The sequence below is a fragment of the Mytilus galloprovincialis genome, chromosome 11, assembly GCF_965363235.1.
Source record: "Mytilus galloprovincialis chromosome 11, xbMytGall1.hap1.1, whole genome shotgun sequence".
Lineage (NCBI taxonomy): Eukaryota > Metazoa > Mollusca > Bivalvia > Mytilida > Mytilidae > Mytilus > Mytilus galloprovincialis.
This window is the reverse complement of record NC_134848.1, coordinates 15,408,563-15,432,857: the sequence shown is the minus strand read 5'-3', so window position 1 is coordinate 15,432,857 and position 24,295 is coordinate 15,408,563. Positions and strand designations below refer to the sequence as shown.

At 32.8% G+C, this 24,295-nt stretch overlaps 1 protein-coding gene across 1 annotated transcript; it reads left to right on the top strand.

Annotated features, from left to right (window-relative positions):
* Positions 1-20,658: 20,658 nt before the first annotated feature.
* LOC143051722 (uncharacterized) lies at positions 20,659-24,295 on the top strand. Its single transcript, XM_076224627.1, has 2 exons — positions 20,659-20,776; positions 21,798-24,295. Exons 1-2 carry the CDS (start codon positions 20,730-20,732, stop codon positions 23,482-23,484), a joined length of 1,734 nt encoding a protein of 577 aa, XP_076080742.1. The 5' UTR covers positions 20,659-20,729; the 3' UTR covers positions 23,485-24,295.

Genomic DNA, 24,295 nt, shown 5'->3' with positions numbered 1-24,295 from the left:
TCCAAAACTTGCCACTTAGTACCGGAAAATTTCGAGGTCGATCGACCTCTGTCGCCCCATTCTCAAGATATTGAACTGTTTTTCATTATTTTTCCAGACACGTTTTTAGATTATTATAGTGTGGCATCATATTTACTGAAATTTGTTGTCAAAAACATGTTTTTTAAAGAATATGAACAAAAACATTGTTTGTTTGTTGTACGGCGAATTGCAGAACGTTGTACGGCGAATTGCAAAATAACAACTTTTGTCTGTACGGCGTCTTGCAATATATTATAATTTTAAGAGTAAATTAATCACTGTTTAAATAATATCAAGTGACGTCATTTTGTTGATATCAAAGCTTTACAGGCTTACAAATATACAAAATGTCTTACTTATCAAATATTATTAAATATATGCCGTTAATTCAGTTCAGAAGGTCTCGTTGCGTACCGCTTTTCGATTTTGTACAAAAAGTTTTTTTTCAACCATATTATCCTAAATACATTTATATATCGTTATACTACTAACGACTGTTTTCTTATTTGTTGTTAGGTTGAATTGTATAAGTTCAATAAAATAAACCGTCCATTCCTCTTTTGTTGGTGCTAGCTTCTTTTTTTTTTTTTAGATAAAAACAGTGGAGATGAGGTATGATAGCAAATAAGATAACTATCCATCACACGCAAGTACCACAGGCACTTGTCTCAGAAAAAAATTTCCTATATTAAGGTATATAGGAAAAAAAATTTCTGAGACAAGTGCCTGTGGCAAGTACCATATTTTTTTTATTGACATATGGACAGACAATTGAACTGATGGAAAAGCAGACGGAGTGATCGACTCCAAGAAAAAGGACTATGTCATGAATAATCGAAAATGCTTCAAACAGCAAAAGGGAGGCTTCTTCTGGTTATGTATATTGTTGAGTAAATGTTTTATGTCAATCAGTCGTAGTAAACTTGGGTTATCGTCATGACGTAGGAAAGTGTAACAAACAGTTAGAATGAGTGAATACTATAGGGCGTGAACATTATTTTTTTTTATGGCGGCATACATGTCAACCTCTGACAATGGGAAATCATGTCATGACATGACATGACATGTCAAAAAGCGTGTGAAAACGCGTGACGTAGATGCGGACTTGTTAATATGAATGTGGTAATGTTCATAATTTCATACAAATTTGTGAATATAAAAAAACAATATATATTCTACTGTGAACTTTTATTGTATTAAACAGTGGTCTGTTACATGTATGTTGCTTTTAAAGCACCACCACTAGGCACATATTCAAAACAACTGCCAGTTTCAAGTTTAGTTACATTTATTTGATAACAGCACATAATACACGTAACATAGTCAAGTTCTGATCAGAATTCAGTGTCAATATCTTTATAATTGAAAAGGCTCTCCCACAGTAGGAATTGATATTTGACTGAATTAGCTTCATCAAGATTTGAAAGAATGTCATAATGATTTTTTTTTTTGGCAATGTAAAATGTCATCTGTTATCTCTGCCATTGCTCCATTGCTATTGCCTGGTTAAAACTGGGTAGTTCATTAGAAGAAAGCTGGTACTATGAGAGCTGATCCAACAGTTCTGTGATATTTTTATCCCCATGGCCTGTAGAAATCTGTTGCCATGTTGGCTAGATTTGAAACTGAAATTGAAAAAGAAAAATGTTTTATAAATTTAATTTCCATTAGATAAACATGTTAAACTGCTTATTCAAATAGCTACATTGTATTTCTCCTCTCACATGTATTGTTTTTTTTTTTTATCATTGAAACATAGAATGCACAAATTATGCGTTACTTGTCACTCGATCATTTAAACTCGAACTCCAAAATTCAGGATCCTACTTCGTCAAAATTATCTCCCCATTACGCCAGTTCATTTTCAGAATCGTAAAAATGGAAGCCATTGTAGCGATGACGCGCTACCAATTTTGCTCTTGGAAACCGATAAATTTATCCACATTGCACCAATACGATCCTTATATGTCAGTTATATTTTAAAAGACAAATGTATCAACTAGCTAATGAGCATCAGTTAATGATATTGTCTGCATTGATTCAACTTAAAACTATTGTCTGATCGGTTGTTAGGTGGAATTTTCGAAATATCATAAACATTTAAAAAAATCTAATTAAATATTTCGTGGAAGGGCAGACTAGATTTTTTTAGTGGTTGAAGACTATAAACCCTAGTTATCACACACAAAAAATTAGAATTTTTCGAAGATATGCATTTTCATCATCCAACTTGTAAGACTGTCGTCAAGTACTTTCAGTAAAAAAATAGCTATTCGAACACACCTTCCCTGTTTTTGTGACTCATTAGATAGGTATTTTACTTGACCCATATATTTCATCTTTTAGTACTGTTATTTTTTTGTGTTATAAAGTCAACCTGTAGCTTTAATATATAAAAATGATAGAATCTGAAGCGAGACGATGTATGAAATATTCTTACTTCGAACGATATCAAGACAAAATACTCAACTCAAACACGCCCTAACATAAAAAGGTGCACTCGATTTTCTCTTTTCGATACAATTGTTACCTATTTTTTGGAATTTTTTCTTCAGTCACATAATGGAAGGGCAGACACGAAAATTACTGAACTAATAGATTGATATCTTTTCCGTCCGTGGTAATTTTTTCAAAAAAATCGGAGGTTATGCATTTTTGTCATCCAACTTGAAAGATACCCATGTCGTCGACTTGATATCTAATTGTTCTGCTTAACTATGTACTAGATAAATTGAAAACTTATGCAAATGGTGTTTTTAAAATAAAACACCTCGTAAATGAGAAGAAAATTGCAGTTTTGTTTGTTTCTATTAACTTTTTAAAAATTTGTCACTATAGTAAACAATACAGTAAACATTTATCGCCTTCTCTAATAGAGAGCTTCGATTCTTTTGTTCTATTTCAACCTGGTTTCCGACTGTTAGCCAAATATAATTTATAAATCTTGAATCTTGCCGTACACATCGTTTTGGTGTCAGACCACCAATTACTCCCTCCAATTTAGAACGTATGTAAAAGTAGTCCTACTTTGACACAAAATAGTGCTTTTGATGTCATTGTTTACTTAAACTAACCAACAAATTTGCAGAAATGAAACTTTTGGTGAAAGGGAAATATATTTAGACCATTTTGAGCCAAAATTCACTTGTCTATGAGTTTGCATTAAAAATTCAGGATTAATGCGCTACATAGTACACTAATTTAAGATTTCCAGAAAACCGGGAGTTATTTTGGTAGTACCTGTCTTTTCAAAATCAGAAATTTGTTACAAGACTTTAAACATTGGTTGAAAATTGGCATGTAGGAAGGTGATACATGTACAATTCAGGATATACCTGGTTTCCTTGAAGTTAAACTTAAGGTAAAATATTTAGAAAGCTGTGAAAATTGCAAAATTTGGTTGAACAGATAGGGATTTTTAATTGGTGGTCTGACACCTTTTGACTTAACAATCGACAGACGACGGTACAGGCCCTGAAAGTGACCTCTTTCTGTGCACATTTCCCCTATAAAGTGAATTTGAAAGAAAGTCACAAAACCGTTAAAACTAATCACAAACTACTTACCTTTTACAGTTTGTCCATATAGAAAAATAAACAATACGGCAGCCAAACAATTACTTCGAATTTTTCGGTATTTATCGCAGAATAAGGAAAAAACCCGAGAATAGCGATATCACTAACGACCAAAAAATGAAAAGAACGAAAAAGCGTGTAATTGCGTGTAAAGTGGTGAAAAGCGTGTACACGCCATGTGACAAAATCCTCGCGTGTAAACCGTTGAAAAAGCGTGTATTACACGCGAATATCATGTCACTTGACATGTATGTATGGCGGTAGCTCTTTTAAATTATGGTTACATCTCAGTCAGGGTATTCATACGACTCATTGCTTACATGATTTTATTAAAAGGAATTACGAAGGTTTACTCATTTTTATTTTAAATCATCAAAACCAGTGTATAAATCAGAAAGTAACATGTAAGGTGTCAAAAGTTGAAGCGCTCTTTCATCTCCAAGTCCCAATTAAGAACTCTGAGCTGATATAAAAAAAGCCTTGGTCCATCTTTACATTTCTGAAGTCTTAGACTAGCAAATTTGACATCAATTTGAGAACCAAGTCATCATTGTTCGGCCTCTTCTACCAGGCCACACGGTTCAGTTATTTTACGAATTGCAAAATGTAAAGGTACTTTATATATTTCACGATTCCGTCCAGGTACTCAGGGTCAATATAACTTATCAAACATTCCACATACTTCTGAATTATTTTCATCATAGGACTGACCAGGGTTTCAGCTGGATAAGAAGTGGCCTTTCCTTATAACATTTTTGATATATAACAAATAGAAGGCAGATATAACTACATTGGTTAGACGTATAAAGAGGGGTACGAGATATCTCTAAACATGTTTAACACTGCCTCATTTGTTGCACCTGCATGACCCAACTTGAGTCTGTAACCTTTGCTACATTTTTATATAGTCTTGTATTTATTTCATTTTTTAAATTTTGGTTCATTTATATGTTTCAAGAAACAAACATTGAACTTCTACCCCCTTTTCAGTGGCGGACCCAGAGGAGATAGGGTTCCGGGGGTTGGAACCCCCCTTTTTTTGGCCGATCAATGCATTTGAATGGGAGCATATAGTTGGAACCCCCCCCCTTTTACTCTGGGTTGGGAACCCCCCTTTTTTTAAATGGCTGGATCCGCGCCTGCTTTTTGTAGTTAAATGATTGATCATGATCACTTAGGAGACAGCTTCGGGTATATCAATACACAGTTACAAGTTTAGTTTCGCATTATAGCCATGGTGTATTTTCTAAATATGAAAGTTTTTGTACAATTGAATTGATTTTTAGATAGTTGAATAATAATATAGCCTTCCTAGTGGGTTTATATGAACATTTAGATTGTTTTTAACATGTTTTAGAAGCCAATTTACAGTTTGAACGTCCATACGTTCCTATCCGTACCGCCATAGATTAAAAAAATTTGTATTGTTTTTCAACAAAGATTTGACGCTCGATCTTTTCAATTCAATTTTATGGAAAAAAACGCAGAAATGCATATATTTTTTTTTACCTTTTGATAGATATATGTCTATGGTTTCAGGAAAGGTTTCACTCTTATTGATTGACATTTTCCTTTGGACCAAATTTTTGAGATCTTTGTGACATGTTCAACCCTATCTTGCAATATTTGGTGTCAAATAAATGCTGATTGTTGCCATGGTTACACAAAAAAAAAATTATATTTCACAATTATTACTATTGGAAATCAAATCTATGGACGATTCTCTTTCCATAAATATACACATGCATAACTCAAATAGTAAGCCTTATTTATTAGGAAGGAAGGGAAAGAGGGTGTTTAAAAATTATGAGTGTCAATTCTAAGTTTTTTCCTATCTGTGAATTGACGCCCATCCTAGTGAATAATCTTCTCATTGCGTTGGGTAGTTTCTTCTATTTGGTCGGGCTTCTGTTTCTTCGACATTTTCCTCATTTCCATTCTCAATTTTATCAAGGATTTACCATACTCAAAGATTTTTTACTTTGCGGAAGCAACGTAAAAAAAGGAATGGACACCAAATTTGCATGTGATTCTTGTAAATTACAGTTAAGATTAGTTAACAGAGAAAATAATGTAAAAAAACAGTGAACACTTGAGTATTAAGTAACAGATAACTGGAATCTCAATTTCAAATAAACAGTTAACAACATTGCAAATTTTAACAAAACAGATTACAGACAGTGGGTCGAGCAGTTAAGGGTTTTTAAATTTATCAGTCAAATAACAGTTTTAAACAAATTAAAACCTTGAAAAAGACAAAAACAGTTTAATTTAAAAGGGAACCCCCCCCTCCCCCACCCCTTAGATATTTGAACTTTTAATACAATATTTTCTTTGAAAGGACGGTAAATAACTATTCTAAAATTAGCAAGTTGCCATACAGTTAAAAACAAGTTGCCATACAGTAAATTTGTCAACACGAGCAAGTTGCCGTACACTAGACTTTATTTTTCATGGTCTATATTCTTTAAAATACATCTTTTTGACAACAAATTTCAGTAGATATGATGCCACACTATAATAATCTAAAAACGTGTCTGGAAAAATAATGAAAAACAGTTCAATATCTTGAGAATGGGGGGATAGAGGACGATCGACCTCGAAATTTTCCGGTACTAAGTGGCAAGTTTTGGAGTATTACACAAAATCTTGTATCAATTTTGTACTTATCTGCCTAATAATTTAAAGAATTATATATCAGAAAATCATTTCTTAAGCGGCACCCTCATCAAATGAGTGGAAATGCTCTAAATTGAATGAATTCCTAACTTGTTTACTTTTTTTTCTATTTATCTCCGCTTCGTTAGTACCCAATTTCCGGTGGCGATGATACACAGTGGATGTTTAGTCTTGAAATTTATTACGAATGTTGGTTGAAGGAATCGCATTTCATTATAATAACAAGAGTTCTTGAGATCAAGATATTAATCTGTTGAATTATTCATCTCATGAATATTCATTAGTAATTTGCATATTAATCTCAGTGTGTATTTTTGAAATCTCAGTGTGTAATTAACAATTCTCAGTGTGTGTTTTTCAATTTATTTTATCTCAGTGTGTCTTTTTAAAATTTCAGTGTGTAATTTTGAATTCTCAGTGTGTGTTTTTTATTTTTTTAAATCTCAGTGTGTAATTTCGATTTCTCAGTGTGTTATTTTAGGTTTTTAAATCTCAGTGTGTATTTTTTTTTCGAAAAAAGGGTTTAAACATAGTTTTGACGAGGACGGCTTGCCATAGCCTATAATCAAAGGACGATAACATTGTACCCGGACCAATATAAAACTTGATATTTTCCATGCATGTTCTTCATCTTTTTCGTGAACTCGACTGTCAACTATAACTGTAAAATTATGGTATGAATCGGGGAAGGGTCTTCAGTTCTGTGTCCTTTCATTTTTTTTCAATTTATCTGTTCTTATAAAGGCATTAAAGTTTTATTTTTATTGAGAAAATATATGTCCAATTTTAATTTTGTTCCCACTAATTTGTCATGTAAATTATTTGATACTCTTATAAGACCTATTTTGACATACAACTCTGAGATTTGGTTTATGGATAATTTTCAGTCAGCTTTAAGGGCATCTAATAGAGCTGCAGCAAATAATACTTTTTGTGATACTCTTGCATTAGCAGAAAAACATCCCTTTGAGAAGGTTCATTCTAAATTTTGTAAAGCAGTATTAGGACTGAAAAAGACAGCCACTAACATAGGTGCTAGATCAGAATTAGGTAGATTTACTTTGGACTCCTATATAAAAACTCAAACACTCATGTATTTTTTATAGAATAAATTGTAATGATATTAATCCCCTGGTTAAAGAATCTCTACAAACAAACATAAATTTACATTCAGAAGGAATTTATTCCTGGTACTCATTTGCAGATAAATTTTTTAAAGAAATGAAAATAAACCCAGAAAATTACTCTAATAATAATGTACCTTTTAAACAATCAAAAAATATGTTAAAATGTAATATAAAAAAGTGTGTTTCAGAGGAATATGAAAAAAATACTTTAATTAAACTTTCAAAAATGGATTCCTCATCCAAACTTTGTCTTTATGGGAAATTAAAAAATAATTGTCAGTCTGAGGAATATTTAAATTGCAATAATTTTATACATAGGCAGTTACTCTCAAAATTTAGACTAAGTGATCATTCCCTAGGCATTGAATTAGGAAGGTACAGAAACATTCCAAGAGCACAAAGATTATGTAAAAAATGTGAAGTCCTAGATGATGAATATCATTTCTTTTTGTATTGTGACATTAACATATCTTTGCGTTCTAATCTTTTTGCTTATCTAAAAGACTATGTACCATTATTTCAGCATCTTGATGCATTCAATAAACTTAAACACATTCTAAACCCCATCCCTGAACTTGTTTGTCATATTGGAGTCTTCATTAAACAGTCTTTAGAACTGAGGGAGTCAGACCCGTGTCAGGCAAGGTTATGATGGTGTTTTTTACATACATTTATAATTGAACTCTAATGTTCTATTATTCCATATATTGTATTGTATTATTTTGTATTTCATTGTATTACATTGTATTTCATTGTATTACATTGTATTTCATTGTATTGCATTGTATAGTATAAAATTATTGTTTCATTGTATTGCTTGACCCTCATGGGTGTAATTTTGCAATAAAGATTTATTTATATTTAAGCACCCAATTCTTCTGCAGTCTTTTTTTTCCATTTTTATTTTTAGTCTATTGTTCTCGATTTTAACTAGTATCTATTATGTAACCAAGGTTCGGTTTTATTTATGGTATTTTGTATTTGGTTTTGATGTTATATATATATGTTATATTTGTTATTCTCGTGGGATTTTGTCTATGTGTGTTACATTTTAGTGTTATTTCGTTGTTCTCCTCTTAGACAGCAACCATTTGATTTTCTGGGGGGGGGCTATGGTTTTTTTTTGGAAAAAAAAGTTTGTTTCCAGGTTTTGGTGAAAAAAATAATTTGTTTTGGACCCTGAGTAAAAAAATTGTTTGTTTCACCCTCAGCTGCCACTATATGTAATGCTAAAATTGAAAGAAAAAAATTGTCTTCGGTTTGTCGCTAAAAAAATAGATTGTTCTTCGCCAAAGGCGAAAAAAAAAGTTTGCACAGAAAAAAAAACCATAGCCCCCCCCCCCCCAGAAAATCAAATGGTTCAGTGCTGCCTTATATTTAATGAGTTTCCCTCGGTTTTAGTTTGTTACCCCGATTTTGTTTTTTTTGTCCATGGATTTATGAGTTTTGAACAGCGGTATACTACTGTTGCCTTTATTTAGAATAATACTCAAACCCGATCGCGAGTTGGTGTTAAACTTGTCCCTCATACATTGGTTCGAACTTTGATCCGAACGTTGAAATTAAACTGTATCTCGAACATTATTTTAAACAACTAAAATAATTTAACATTTTTGAAAATTTGTATTTCTAAATTTTAAAACTATCCCATTATGAAGCATTAAAACAGAATCGCAGATCACCGCCCCTATTTTATGAAATAAGTATAACCCTTCCTAACCCATTCCCTTATCCATTAGACTGACCACTGTTCCGTGCGATAATCCTGTCAATCAAAAAGATCAAAAGCCATAAATCGTTTGATGTCTACGCAGTTGTATTATGCAAATTTTAATGAGCCTGGGAAAAAAAGCATCTCGCCGACCGGTATTGAAAAATCTTACACAGCGTCATTTGTTACAAACTTGCAGACTCGACAAGATGGATTACAGTCCTTTCAAAGATTATTTGAATTTCAGTTCCATTTTATTTAAAGAAACAGAAGAACATGTCGAGAAGACTACAGAATTGTTTTCTGAAACAGAGGTTGATTATTGGGCAAACTCGATTAGCTCAATAGAAGATATTTTATCATCGGAGCCGTATACTTCTGATTCTTTTTCGGATGAAGACCTTGAGGTATTTGAAAATATGCCAGACACAGACGACAGCACGATGGCTGTACAAATATATAACAATGATCAGAACCAGCTGTGTCGTTCAGACTCTCTTTCGTCCGGAGAGACCGCATCTTCCGGAGAAAACAGTTTTTCAGATGACGGCTATTCCAGTGACTATATTTTATCAGCTTTTCTAAGACAATTGAACGGTAGCTCTGATAATATGTTACAAGCTCCGCTACAATACCAGATAATGCCAGCTAAACCCGCTTCCGAAGAGAAATACTGCATTCTTTGTAAACGGAATGGTGAAACCAGAGAATATTACACTACACATGTGTTGAAAGACAATAGGGGAAAAGTAATATGCCCAGTACTCCGCAAGTACGTTTGCCCGAAGTGTAAAGCCACAGGGGATAACGCTCATACACTCCGCCATTGTCCGTTCTCTGATGCCCAGGGGTCGTCCACTACGGAGACCTGTTACACCCTAAGAAGTAGCTGTGGAAGACGAAGAAAGAAGATCGCCTAATTGACGAAAGAAGATCGCATAATTTGCTGAAAGAAGATCGCCTTTATATATGACGAAAAAAGATGGCCAAATTTGAATGGGAGACAATATTTTATTCAAGATGAAACGATATATTTTTTAAACTTTTTGTCAATACTTTTATTTTGTGAAATATTCTTTAAATCTTTTAAATGCGTTTTGATAACAAGAGTGCGAGCGTCTAATTCAGTTTTAAATATCGAAAACGTGTAATTACATTTTAAATTTCTCTTTTTTTTTTTTAATGTCAAACTGGCGCTTTTTAAATTCGTTTAAAATATATACTTTTAACCATCCCTGCTGAGACCAGAAGATGTGAATTGGTCCAAGCCAGGATATAACCTCCTTTGTCCAAGACACCAGTGTTAAAACTTCAATTTGATTTTTATCGATTTTGTTTGCTATTTGAGATGCCCTCGAGTTTTAAAAACAGATTTTAAAAATGTATTTTTTAAATATCCCTGCTTGGACCCCAGTAATAGTATATCTAATAAGATTTGAATTTTATTTATTTTGTTTTAGATAATCATAGAATTTTAAAACAAGTTCAAGATTATTTTTTGATGTCACAAACTTGTAAATAACATTTTAAAATTATACTTTTTTGTCGACTTTTAAAACAAGTTTTATAATGATCAAGACTCCTCAAAGCTCGTAATTTTTACACACTTTTTACACTGACAATACAGGAGTTCTTTTGGTTGCCCCTGCATTGTAATTCATGTACCTTAAATGACCCCCCATGTGTGCTTTTAAATCTTCATATGTACAACTTGTCTTTTATCACAAGTTTTACAAGTGTTCTTAAATTTACAATTTTGAAGCGAGCTGCAATTACGAATTTTAAAACTTCTGATTTAACTTCTTTATCGTAAAGTTGAATATTTTAACGACATTATATCATCTCGATGATTTTCATAGATTTTAGATATTTTTTAATCTAAAACAGTATTATTATTTTTTAATAATTTTGAAAATTTTAATTTGCACATCAATCATATATTCTTAAAGGTTTTTAAATATACAGCATGGTTCAAGCTTATGAGTTACATGCTTTTTTAGTGTATCGTTTTAAATATAGTTGTAATAGGAAAAAATATAATCATGATTTGACGATTTTCAAGCATTTTAAAAGATGGTCTGATTCAAACTTGATTACCAAATTATGTTTTATTTTTATAGTTTTAAGATATATTCTGTATTTGGTTTTAAGATATAATTCTATATCTAGTTTTAAGATTTGTATTTTAAAGTTCTGTCAGTAAAGTTGCGGACAAAATTTTAAACCCCCTTTACATTTTAAAGGAGAAAAAAAATGATGACGTTTGCATTTATTTTTTTTAGCAATTTAAAAACAGCACAATATATACCTGATTTATATTGAAAATGAGTTTTCATAGCTTTTTCAAATTTGTAGTTTTGCCTTCTTAAATGAATTGAAGTGTATGCTATACTAGTAATGCATGCAGTAATGTGAAAAGAGAGAACCTTTATATTGTATATGTTGTTTTATGTTATGCAAATAGAGAAAAAAAAGTTCAAGCCAATTGCATTTATTTTTTTATAATTTTGTTTTTAGAAAGAACAAAAAATATATTTCATGATAAACGTATATTCAAAGTCTCCCTAGTAGGATAATGCAATTATCAGAAAGAATGACAAATAGTTTCGTTATTTATTCTAGATCATTCTAACTTCAAGATACCAAAGATATCTTGTATAATCAAGTATGTATAAGATATATCGGAGACAGTAATATAGTATTATAATTACATTAGATGTATGTTTCATTATAATACGTTATTCTGATTGGCTAACTAGCAATCTCGTGATATTCCTTAATCAATTGCACTACACAATGCAACTTTTTATTCATGATGACACGAGGTCCCACAATAAAGTGCACAGGTAAATGAAATAAAAACTTGATAAAAGGCGTGTTTTCATGATCCTATAGGTAAAAGTGTAATTATAAGTATTGAATGCTTTTTTTGTAACTTTATAGGGTTGTAAAAGCGTTGACCGTGCGCACATTTTTATACAAAATGTACGTCGGTCAACGCTTTTACACCCCAATAAATTTACAAAAAAGAGCATTCAATTCTTAAATATGTCTCTTGATATATATAGCTTGTAAACTTCAGAAGACATGATGATTGTATCTGCTCTATGGTCGGTTTGTTGTCTCTTTGGCACATTCCCCATTTCCATTCTCATTTTATATATATAAGATATCTTACAAGCTATAGGAGATATCTTAACATCAAGTTTTATTAGATATCTTGAAGTTTAGAATAAATAGACAAACGGCTTGCCATAGACAACGATAGAAGTGTTTCGTAGTTTCAAATGAGGCCACAATTAAAAATATTTTGGTTTGCCCAAACCCTACCCAAGGTTAAGACAGTGGGTAGGTAAGTAGGCATTTTTTTTATATTTTTTTTTAAAGAAATTGAAGTATCGGATGTTAATTAGTCTTCATGCCTATCTGAATAAAAAAAACTTCTTCAAATCAGGACAATAAAAGAATTTGAGTAGGCAGCTTTTTTCTGGGTAGGTAGGGTTTGGGCAAACAAACCTATTCTTTTTTATGGCCTGATAAACGGGAAAAAAAGATGTCTTGAAAAAAAATTTTTTTTTACATTTTTATTTTGTTTTAAGGAGAAGTAAACATATTGGATAATACTGCTTGTGCAAATTTGTAGCTTTTCTTTCTTATAATGTATTGAAGTATGTACATGTATGCCTTGAGTATTGTGTTGGACCAAAAACACCGAAAAAAGAACCTTTATATTTTTTAATTTATTTTTTACTTTATACGAAAAGAAAACTTAGTAATGTTGTAAATAAATGACAAAGAGAAAAGATAGAAGAACGATTTTCTTTCTTTCAAAGCTTTCTCAATATATGATGTAAATAAAGAACCGTGAAAGAGAAGAAAACAACTTTACTTTCTCAAATGAATTGAATATATGCTAGTTTGGTATTGTAGTTGAAGAAAGTGGTAATCATTATAAATTTATAGAACAGTTTAGTTTATATGGAAGAGAGAAAAAAAATGATGTCGAATTGGTAGATAATGACCGAGAATAGAACGAAAAAAACTATAAATATTAACGACAAGATTGACGATAGAAACTTTTGCTATAAAAAGTATTTTAACAGCAGAAAAAGGAAGCATTAAAACAATAAATGTGTACATAATATATTTTTGTCGTCATTTGTGAAGGAATACAAAATGATGTCTGATATATGACGCTAGATTTATGCATGTAGAAATAAAAATAAATGTATAGTTGTTGTTTACGATGTATTTATAGCCTTCCTTATCACAAACCAATTACGTTTTGTCTCTTGGCTCAAAGGAGCCTGCACGACTCGGGAGTGCGTCAGGTCGTGGGTTCGACCATCCCGGTCTTATTTATTTTCAAATTGGTATTTTCAGCTTTTCCACTTTGCACGCATTCAGGGATAAGAACAAAGACTGATGGGCTCTGGAGTCGGCATATTATGTTCCGGTTGGGTGAAGTTTCTAGTGGTGACGTTTACCTTGCCAACTAGCATGTTTAAAATACGACTTGGCGTGTCTGTCTAGTACCATTGATTGATTGATTATTAGTTCTGTGTTCAGTCAGTGTCTTCTTAAGTCCAGCAAGTTGCCACTGTAGTCCAGTCAGTGGCAACTTGACTCCAGTCAGTAGCTACTTTAGTCCAGCCAGTGGCTACTTAAGTCCAGTCAGTGCATGGCCACTTAAGTCCGGTCAGTGACTACTTTAGTCCAGTCAGTGACTACTTTAGTCCAGTCAGTGACTACTTAAGTCCAGTCAGTGACTACTTTAATCCAGGCAGTGCATTTCTAAATTGGGCCAGTCAGTGGCTACTTAAGTTCGGTCAGTGACTACTTTAATTAAGGCAGTGGATTCTTAAATCGGGCCTGTCAGTGGCTACTTTTGCCCAGTCAGTGGCTACTTAAGTCCGGTCAGTGACTACTTTAATCCAGGCAGTGGATTCTTAAATCGGGCCTGTCAGTAACAGGGTTCATTTTGCACTAACCTTGTCAAATAAAAATGGTTTACAACCTATGGTCAAACATACTGAAGATCAATAGCTCTAAATACAAAAAAGAAGATGTGGTATGATTTCGAATGAGACAACTATCCACAAAAGACCAAAATGACACAGACAATAACAACTATAGGTAACCGTACGGCCTTCAACAATGAGCAAAGCTTATACCGCATATAGTCAGCTATAAAAGGCACCGATAAGACAATGTAAACAATTCAAACGAGAGAACTAACGGCCTTGTGTAAAAAAAAAATGAACGAAAAACAAGTATGTAACACATAAACGAACGACAACCACTAAATTTACAGGCTCCTCACTTGGGACAGGCACATACATAAATAATGTGGCGGGGTTAAACATGTTAGAGGGATCCCAACCCTACCCCTAACCTGGGACAGTGGTATAACAGCACAACATAAGAACGAACTTAAAAATTAGTTGAAAAAGGCTATTGTTTCAGAAAAAGGGAGAAGGTTTGGATCCATTAAAACGTTTAATCCCGCTGCAAATGTTTGCACCTGTCCTAAGTCAGGAATCTGATGTACAGTAGTTGTCGTTTTGTTTATGTAATATATACGTGTTTCTCGTTTTGTTTATATAGATTAGACCGTTGGTTTTCCCGTTTGAATGGTTTTACACTAGTAATTTTGGGGCCCTTTATAGCTTGTTGTTCGGTGTGAGCCAAGGCTCCGTGTTGAAGGCCGTACTTTAACCTATAATGGTTTAATTTTTAAATTGTTATTTGGATGGAGAGTTGTCTCATTGGCACTCACACCACATCTTCTCAGTATATCTATTTACTCATCAGATGGACAAAATTACAAGTTAACGTGGACGGGTACGTATAAAGGTCACTTCGTTTGAGGGTTAAGGCCACAGTTACTACAATAAACAAAGTAGTACAAGAAAGGAGTTTACAGATTATACCTCTAGAACCTTGTAATGGATTGGAAACAAACTTGTATATGACCACATAAAATAAATGGAAGTATAAAAAAGAAGATGTGGTATGATTGCCAATGAGACAACAATCCACAAAAGACCAAAATGACGCAGACATTAACAACAATAGGTCACTTCAACAATGAGCAAAGCCCATATACATTTCGAGATCACTATGTCCAAAGTTCACAAAGAAAAGTGGTTTCACTTTAACAACTCTTGACTGACTTAACATGGAATTGTAATAAAACCTGCATGTATATAGTAACATAATAGGAGATCCCTTTTAATTTTTATTCCCAAAGTCGTGGAAGCAGTTGTTCAAAATCGATCGAAATGAGTGGAGAAAAAAAGTATTTCATGAACACAATTGAATAGACAAATGCAACGGATTAGAAAAGACTTCATGATTCTGAGATGAATACTTGTATGTTCAACACGTTGTTACTTTCTAAAAATAAGTATTTTAGCGTATTGTGAATATAAAAAAGAAGATGTGGTATAATTGCCAATGAGACAACTGTGAACTGTCCACAAATAACCAAATGACACAGAAATGAACAACTATAGGTCACCGTACGGCCTAGACAAATTATCATTGTGAATAATCTTCAACCCTCTTCAATATTCAAAACCGTTTATAAGATGTTTGTCCCTCCTTTTTTTTTGTGTTCGGCCTAGTAATGATCTGCATAGTTGTCAGTCTCTTTATGCCCCCGTCGTAGCGTAGGGAGCATTAAGTTGTACCCTTGTCCGTCCGTACGTCCCAACTTGGTTTCCGTTCTCTAACTTTAATTATGAAACTTGTACACAATACCATAAAATACAGATCAAGTTTGAATTTTGGTGGCGTCACTTTAACCGTTCTAGAGTAATGCCCCTCTACAAATGGAAAAAAATGCTTAATTTTTGGTTTCCGTTCTCTAACTTTAGTTTGCCTCAACCAAATGATTGAAACGTATACACGATGCTGCTTATTACTACAAAATACAGATCAAGGTTTAGTTTTGGTGGCTTCACTTCAGTCGTTCTAGAGTTATGCCCCTTTACAAATGGAAAAATTGCTGAATTTTTCGTTTCCGTTCTCTAATTATTGTAAGCCTCTACAAAATATTATGAAAATTTATACACAATGCTTATTACCACAAAACACATATCAAGTTTGAGTTTTGGTGTCGTCACTTTAACTGTTTTAGAGTAAATATGCCCCTTAACAAATAAAATAAATTGCTTTGCCAAGCGCAGTTGGTACGACCGCAGAGGTCCAACCCTGAACCGTCGAGGCAAAAATGGACACAATTTTCACACTTGATACAGGTTTGAATTTGGTTTGTAATCAGATATTTGGGTTTCAGACACAGAACAGCTGTAGTCAAAGAACTTAGAATTGGTAATAATCTCAATTTTTTGCTTTTGTGTAATACACTATACTGTTGCGAATTGCCCACTCCCAAATATAAAAAAAAATTACCCTCCATTTTTTTTTATGCTGTTGCATATTTATCCTTATCCGGAAAAAAATCGTATCCTCCATCCCAAATCTGTTAATTAACCCCCTCCAATTTTTGCCCCCCCCCCCCATTCCCCCCCAAAAAAAATCTTTCCCTCAAGTTCTGGTCATAATTACACTTCAAATTTCCTTTGGAGATGCAACCATAATTTCCCATTTAAATACATCTTATAATTTAAAAGTCTTATAATAGAAAATTAGTAGTATTTTCGTAAAATAAAAATTGACTGCTAACCATCTCAAGAAAAGTGACCTGTTGTCTGCTCTATGGTCGGATTGTTGTCTTTTTGAACCATTCCCCATTTCCATTCTCAATTTTAATATTTCTTTATACTTAATTTTAAAGCAGTATAGTGGTTACAAACCTTGCGTTAAAACTTATTGGTTTCTATTGACTTATACTAAAGTTATTATCCGGAAACCATCTGTCTTCGGACGACGCTGACGCCGACGACGACGACTACGTGATACTAATATACGACCATTTTTTTTTTTAATTTTTGCGGTCGTATAAAAATTGCTGAATTTTTCTTTTTCGTTCTCTAACTTAAGTTAGCCTCAACCAAATGTTATGAAACTTGTACAAAATGCTTATTACCACAAAACACGGATAAATTTCGATGGTGTTGTTACGATAACTCTTCTAGAGTTATGCTCCTTTACAAATGAAAAAAATGCTGAATTTTTCGTTTCCATTCTTCAACTTAAGTAAGCCTCAACCAAATGTTATGAAACTTGTACAAAATGCTTATTACCACAACACACGGATCAATTTCGATTTAGTGTTGCTACGATAACTCTTCTAGAGTTATGCTCCTTTACAAATGAAAAAAATGCTGAATTTTTCGTTTCCATTCTTCAACTTAAGTAAGCCTCAACCAAATGTTATGAAACTTATACATAATGCTCAATTCCACAACATACAGATCAAGTTTGAATTTTGTAGGCGTCACTTTTACTGTTCTAGAGTTATGCCCCTTTACACATGGACAAATTCCATGTGTAAAGGGGCATAACTCTAGAACAGTAAAAGTGACGCCTACAAAATTCAAACTTGATCTGTATGTTGTGGAATTGTACGGAAGCGTATTAGCGCCACACATTTTTTTTTTTTATTTTTCTTCCTATGTTTGCGTTGTAACGCAAACCTTTGCATTATAACGCAAACATTTGCGTTATAACGCAAAGGTTTGCGATATAACGCAAACCCTTTGCGTTATAACGCAAACCTTTTGCGTTATAACGCAAACCTTTGCGATATAACGCAAACCTTTGCGTTATAACGCAAACCTTTGCGTTATAACGCAAACCTTTGCGTTATAACGCAAACCTTTGCGATAAAACGCAAACCTTTGCGATATAACGCAAACCTTTGCGTTATAACGCAAACCTTTGCGTTATAACGCAAACATCTTTATTTCAATTATTCATTAAGTTTTGTATATATGTCCGTCTGTCATTCATTTCGGATGTGATTTACTAGTAGATAAAAAAAGAAACATACATACAAGGCCAAATCATTATAATAAATATGCATAGGAATAATGGAATAATTGAAGTGTAATTATACATAAATGAAGACTGATTTGTGCATCAGAAAAGTATATAATTTAACAAGAAAATAGATATAGTATATAGTCATATTAAAATTGAAAGATCAAAAATAATGTCATACAATTGTGAAACCTCCAAGTCAAATAGACAAAATGTTTTTGCTTTAAAATGAATTATTAATAAGGAAACATTTTTTTTAAATCTCAGAATATGATCAAGATTCTTTGATAGAAAGTCATTGAATTTTCATTTCAATATAATGAAGTATTTTTAAGATGCTTGGGTAGCAATGTGAATAGAGAGAACATAATTTTATTAATGAAACATCTTCATTCTATACATTTATTGCCAAAGGGTAGCTTGTTTGAATGTAACCTACTTTACACAGTTCTCAAACGAGAGCTTACTTTGGAAGTATATTTATATTCGGTTATAGCTATATTAGCAGGGTTGATTTTTTTCTTAGGTATAACCTCAATTTACTCAATTTTCTTTGTAATATATATACTAGTAGTAACTTGGATATCGTTTTTGGGGACCTTATAGTTTGTTGTTTAGTGTGAGCCAATGCATGCTCCGTGTTGAAGACCGTAATTCGGCCTATGATGGTTTACTTTTACGAATAGTGACTTAGATGGAGAGTTTTCTTATTGGCACTCATACCACATCTTCTTATTTTATTATGCTCATTATTAGTCATTGATATGATCTAATTATTCAAGTAGTTTACTTTGCAATTACTACAAAGGTGATAAAGTTTATTATATCCAGCCTCCTCCATTAATAACTACTGTTTCCTTTGAATCTTAAATAAGAAATAAGATAAAACAAATGTTTGCGTTATATCGCAAAGGTTTGCGTTGTATCGCAAAGGTTTGCGTTATAACGCAAACATAGGAAGAAAAAAAAAATGTGTGGCGCTAATACGCTTCCGTACAAATTCCTGAATTTTTCGTTTCCGTTCTTTAACTTAAGTTTGCCTTAACCAAATGTTATGAAACTTATACACATAGCTTATTACCACAAAACTATGATGCAGTACATTTTTGAGTTCATCACCTTTACCGTTAGTTAGTTCTTTTATAACTTTAGATGATATGCAAGCGGCGCATCATCTGTGTCTCATGAACACATTCCCCATTTATTTTTATTGGAACCCCCCTTTTGTTTGAACGATCAATGTATTTGAATTGGGAAATGTAGATGGAGCCCCCCCCCCCCTTCTTTGTCCTGGGTTAGGACCCCCTTTTTAAAATGGCTGGATCCGCCCATGCGAACTTGTTCTTGTTGTCTCATAGTCTTTGATGAGTGGAGTATATTTGAAGCTTCCGGTTCCATTAGCGAGGGGATGATCACTTATTATTCTGGGTCAACATTGTAAAAGACTGGTTAAATGATTTAGGTGTTAGCCATCTTATATTTGACATCTGGTCATTAATTTAAAATGTTATATAAATACTATCCTACAAAGAATCTTTGACCAGGCTTATCAAATTATGAACTGTCCTATCCATAAATATGTAAAACGTAATTTTTTTTGTAAGACTGAAATAATTGGAAAAGGCCCCTATATTGATATATGTAAAAATAAAACTGACAGATCAGTTCTCAGTAAATTTAAACCTAATGCCCATTCCCTTGCAATTCAGAAAGGGGGCGCTATGTACCATCATTGAAAGAAATCAAGAGTGCTTATTCTGTAACAGACAAGAAATTGAGGATGAATACAATTTCTTCCCAGTCTGTTCAATCATGCTATTTAACATTGGAGGATACCTATTTACAAAATATTAATACTTATCTTAATTTCAATTCTATCAAATTGCATTCAGATATATATAACACAGAGGCATATAACCACACTTTTGAATAGCAGTTTTTTATCAAGAAAATCTGTATAATTTGTATATTTTTTTAATATGTATACAAGTGTGGACACAGATCAATGTGGATAATATGTTCGACCACACTTTTGAATGAGTAGTTTTTTTATTAAGAAATCTGTATAATTTTTTTTTTTAATATGTATACTATTTTTTTGTTTATCATTTTGTTCATGAACATTGATAGTGAGTTAACCGTATAGATACACACATGTTTTTATAGACTTTTTTTCGTGTGACTACCACTGCATGCATGTCACTCTCATTTAAATACAGTAAATTTAATAATTGCCAGTTTATTATCTCAATGGTGTATGCGTGTATGCCATAACCATTTATTGTAAATGTGTTTGTACAAATAAATATTGTCTATTGTCTATATTTTTTTTTAGATATTCCTATAACTACAGATATAATGCTTACGGGGATATAATTCAGACTATAATTATAATAATAATCAAAGATGTGATCTATTTATCTGGAATAAAAACACATATCCAATTTTTAATTCATATACAAAGGTGTGAAAAATAAGTTAAAGGGAAATGCAAGAATGAAACAATATGAGTAATACAATTGCATATTAATTAATGATGTGATTTTCAATTATGATTACGGGTTATGACATGTGTTTTAGTTAGACATGTTTGAGTATTGCTAAAAATTTGTCATGTTATTGAGTTTTGTTAGTTTTCAACATACAGTATAAATCAAGCTATGGATGTTAGTAAAAAACACATACAACAAACACATAGATACAGTTGGCAGGTAGGAGTCATAATTGTAAATTTAAAACGAATATTCCTCTAACGAAGGAGTACCTCATAATGTATTATTCTTTGCCAGCTTGGAATGGCTATCATATTAATAAAATGACATACAGACACATGGCAGGAGTCATCATTTTAATCTTCGTTTAAAGCAAGAACCAGTTCCTGTCTTTGGTGTCTTTAAGACTTAAATTGTTTTTTTTTATGATTTTAAAAATAAAACTTTAAGGACTCAATCAAGCACCAACAGCCTTCTTTGTTGCACATGACAAATATCATTCTTTATATTCAGTTCTTTTGGTTTTATTTTAGGACTTTTCTGTTTTGATGATGAAATGATATTTTGTTGTCATGTACCTCTTCATATCTTTGCGCAAGTTTATTTCTATAACATTTTTGACGACAAAGTTACAACTCAATTTTTCATTCTAAGTCCATATTTACAACACTTTTTTTGATTTTCCAGGTGGACTCTTATTTATCTATGAGTTTATTTACAAAATAATAACATCTACCGAAAGAACAAACATTTGCCTCATTGTTCGTGAGTTCAAAAAATGTAGCTTTTATAAAACCATCTCTACACAGTCGTTTTTTCAAGCGGTAGCCATTTTGTTCAAGCTATTAATGCGGGTTTGTAACCTGATATTTCAATAAGTAATTTATAATTTACCAAAACAAAAGTTAGATACACGAAACGAACATAAAGTCTAGATTCTATTTTTATTAACTGCATGTTTGGGTCTTACAGGAACAAAATACTACGAAACATTAGATAACAACTCAGCCGCATTATAGTTTAATTTGTACACATATAGTCGGTTAATAAAGAGCTCACCAGGGCTCACGTTTTCTCTGTTATCATGTATAAAAAATGAATATATATGCCGACTCTAAATAAAATTAACTTACTTACTTATTTACATTCATACAGCGTCTAGAACCTGAAGATCTCTTTATTTTTGCACCTAAACAATGTCTACAAAACATATATGCAAGTCTTCATTTTTTACTTACAGAAACACACAAGAACAAACATATTTACTAGAGGTTAACCTTATTAATAGGATGTACGAGGTAGAGGATTTAGTCACAATTAATGATACTCAACAGGGACAAATAGGAACAGAGGATTTAGTCACAATAAATGGTACTCAACAGGGACAAATACGAACAGAGGATTTAGTCACAATTAATGGTACTCAACAGGGACAAATACGAACAGAGGATTTAGTCACAATTAATGGTACTCAACAGGGACAAATAGGAATAGAGGACTTAGTCACAATTAATGGTACTCAACAGGGACAAATACGAACAGAGGATTTAGTCACAATTAATGGTACTCAACAGGGACAAATAGGAATAGAGGATTTAGTCACAATTAATGGTACTCAACAGGTACAAATAAGAACAGAGGATTTAGTCACAATTGGTGGTACTCAACAGGGACAAATAAGAACAGAGGATGGTAATAGGCTGCACAAATGTGATGTTTGTGCAAGAGAATTTAGTCACAGTAGTTACTTAAAGAGACACATGAGAACACATACTGATGGAAAACGTCACAAATGTGATTTTTGTCATAGAGAATTTTCTCGAGGTAATAACCTAAAAATACACGAGAGAACACATACTGGAGATAAACCTCATGATTGTGATGTATGTGGTAGAGGTTTCAGTCGGCTTAGAAGTTTACAGAGACACATGAGAACACACACAGGTGACAAACCTTATGACTGTGGTGTATGTGGTAAAGGATTTAGTGAGCAAGGTTATTTAAAGACTCACATGAGAATACATAAGAGTGATATACACGAGAGAGCACATACTAAAGATAAACCTCATGATTGTGATGTATGTGGTAAAGGGTTTAGCCGACTCAGTCATTTACGTAGACACATGAGAACACATACAGGCGACAAACCTCATGACTGTGATGTATGTGGTAAAGGATTTATTGAGCAAGGTAATTTAAAGACTCACATGAGAACACATAAGGGTGATAAACTCTATGACTGTGATGTATGTGGTAAAAGGTTTAGGCATGGTAATGACGTGAAGAGACACATGGCAACACACACTGGCGAAAAACGTCATAAATGTGATGTATGTGAGAAAGGGTTTAATACGTCTAGTAATTTACAGCGACACATGAGAACACATACAGGTGACAAACCTTATGACTGTGATGTATGTGGTAAAGGATTTAGTGCGCAAGATAATTTAAAGACACACATGAGAATACATAAAGGTGATAAACCTTATGACTGTGATGTATGTGGTAAAAGGTTTAGTGCGGCTGGTGACGTAAAGAGACACATGGTAACACACACTGGCGAAAAACTTCATAAATGTGATGTATGTGGTAAAGGGTTTGGTCATCATTATACTTTACTGAGACACGCCAGAACCCATTCAGGTGCTTCACTTCATTATTGTGATATATGTGGTAAAGGATTGAGAAGCCATCATAATTTACAAAGACACATGATAATACATACAGGTGATAAACCTTATGACTGTGATGTATGTGGTAAAGGATTTAGTGTGCAAGGTAATTTAAAGACTCACAAGAGAATACATACAGGTGATAATCCTTATGACTGTGATGTATGTGGTAAAGTTTTTAGTCGGCCTGACATTTTACAGGTTCACATGAGAACACATACAGTTGATGATAATACTGATAAACCACGTGACTAGGATTTATAAGGTTAACTCTACGTTATTCACAAATTCACACAAGCGATAGCCTTTCAAAAAGTGCTATATTCGACTCTTAGCTGATGAAAATGGAAAAAAAATCTAATCGCTAAAATAGAGACGACAAATCCGACACTCTACGGGATTGAAGAACATTTACTAGGTTTGGATTGTCCTAAGTTAAACCAATCAATAAATTTTGATTATGCACGTCTCGTGATATCTTCCAATCAGGTCGCAAGAAAAATTCACTTCCTAAGTGTCCATCGTTCAATTCTTAATATCGACTCCTAGGAGTCAAAAATGAGAACACATACATACGATTAAACCTCCTGACTGTGATGTATGTGGTAAAGGATTTATTGAAAGTGGTGAATCATCTTATAAAGAAACATATTAGAATAACTACTGGTGACATTCGGCTATCCTCGGTAAAATCCGCTACTCTCCGGCTTCTATCTTAGATGAGGGTACGGAATCGGCCGAGTTGAGACGAATGCTACTAGAAATAAACTACAAAAACAGGATTTTTTTCATCTGAAGACATAAGACTTTTTAATATATTCATCCATTAAAGATTGTGTTATTGTAAGAGCATAAATATATATACTGGACTTGCATTTGGTTAAGAGTCCAGTAAGAGAGTAAGAGTTGTAATTAAAATAATGTAATCTTTATTGCAAAACTACACCCATGAGGGTCAAGCAATACAATCAAACAATAATTTTATACTATACAATGCAATACAATAAAATACAATGTAATACAATGAAATACAAAATAATACAATACAATATATAGAATAATAGAA

What these genes read in the sequence shown, in the direction of transcription:
- LOC143051722 (XM_076224627.1), top strand. Translation starts at nt 20,730, where the DNA reads ATGTTAGTAAAAAACACATACAACAAACACATAGATACAGTTGGCAG. An exon ending in CACATAGATACAGTTGGCAG is followed by an intron (nt 20,777 to 21,797) that starts GTAGGAGTCATA and finishes TTTTACTTACAG; the next exon opens with AAACACACAAGAACAAACAT.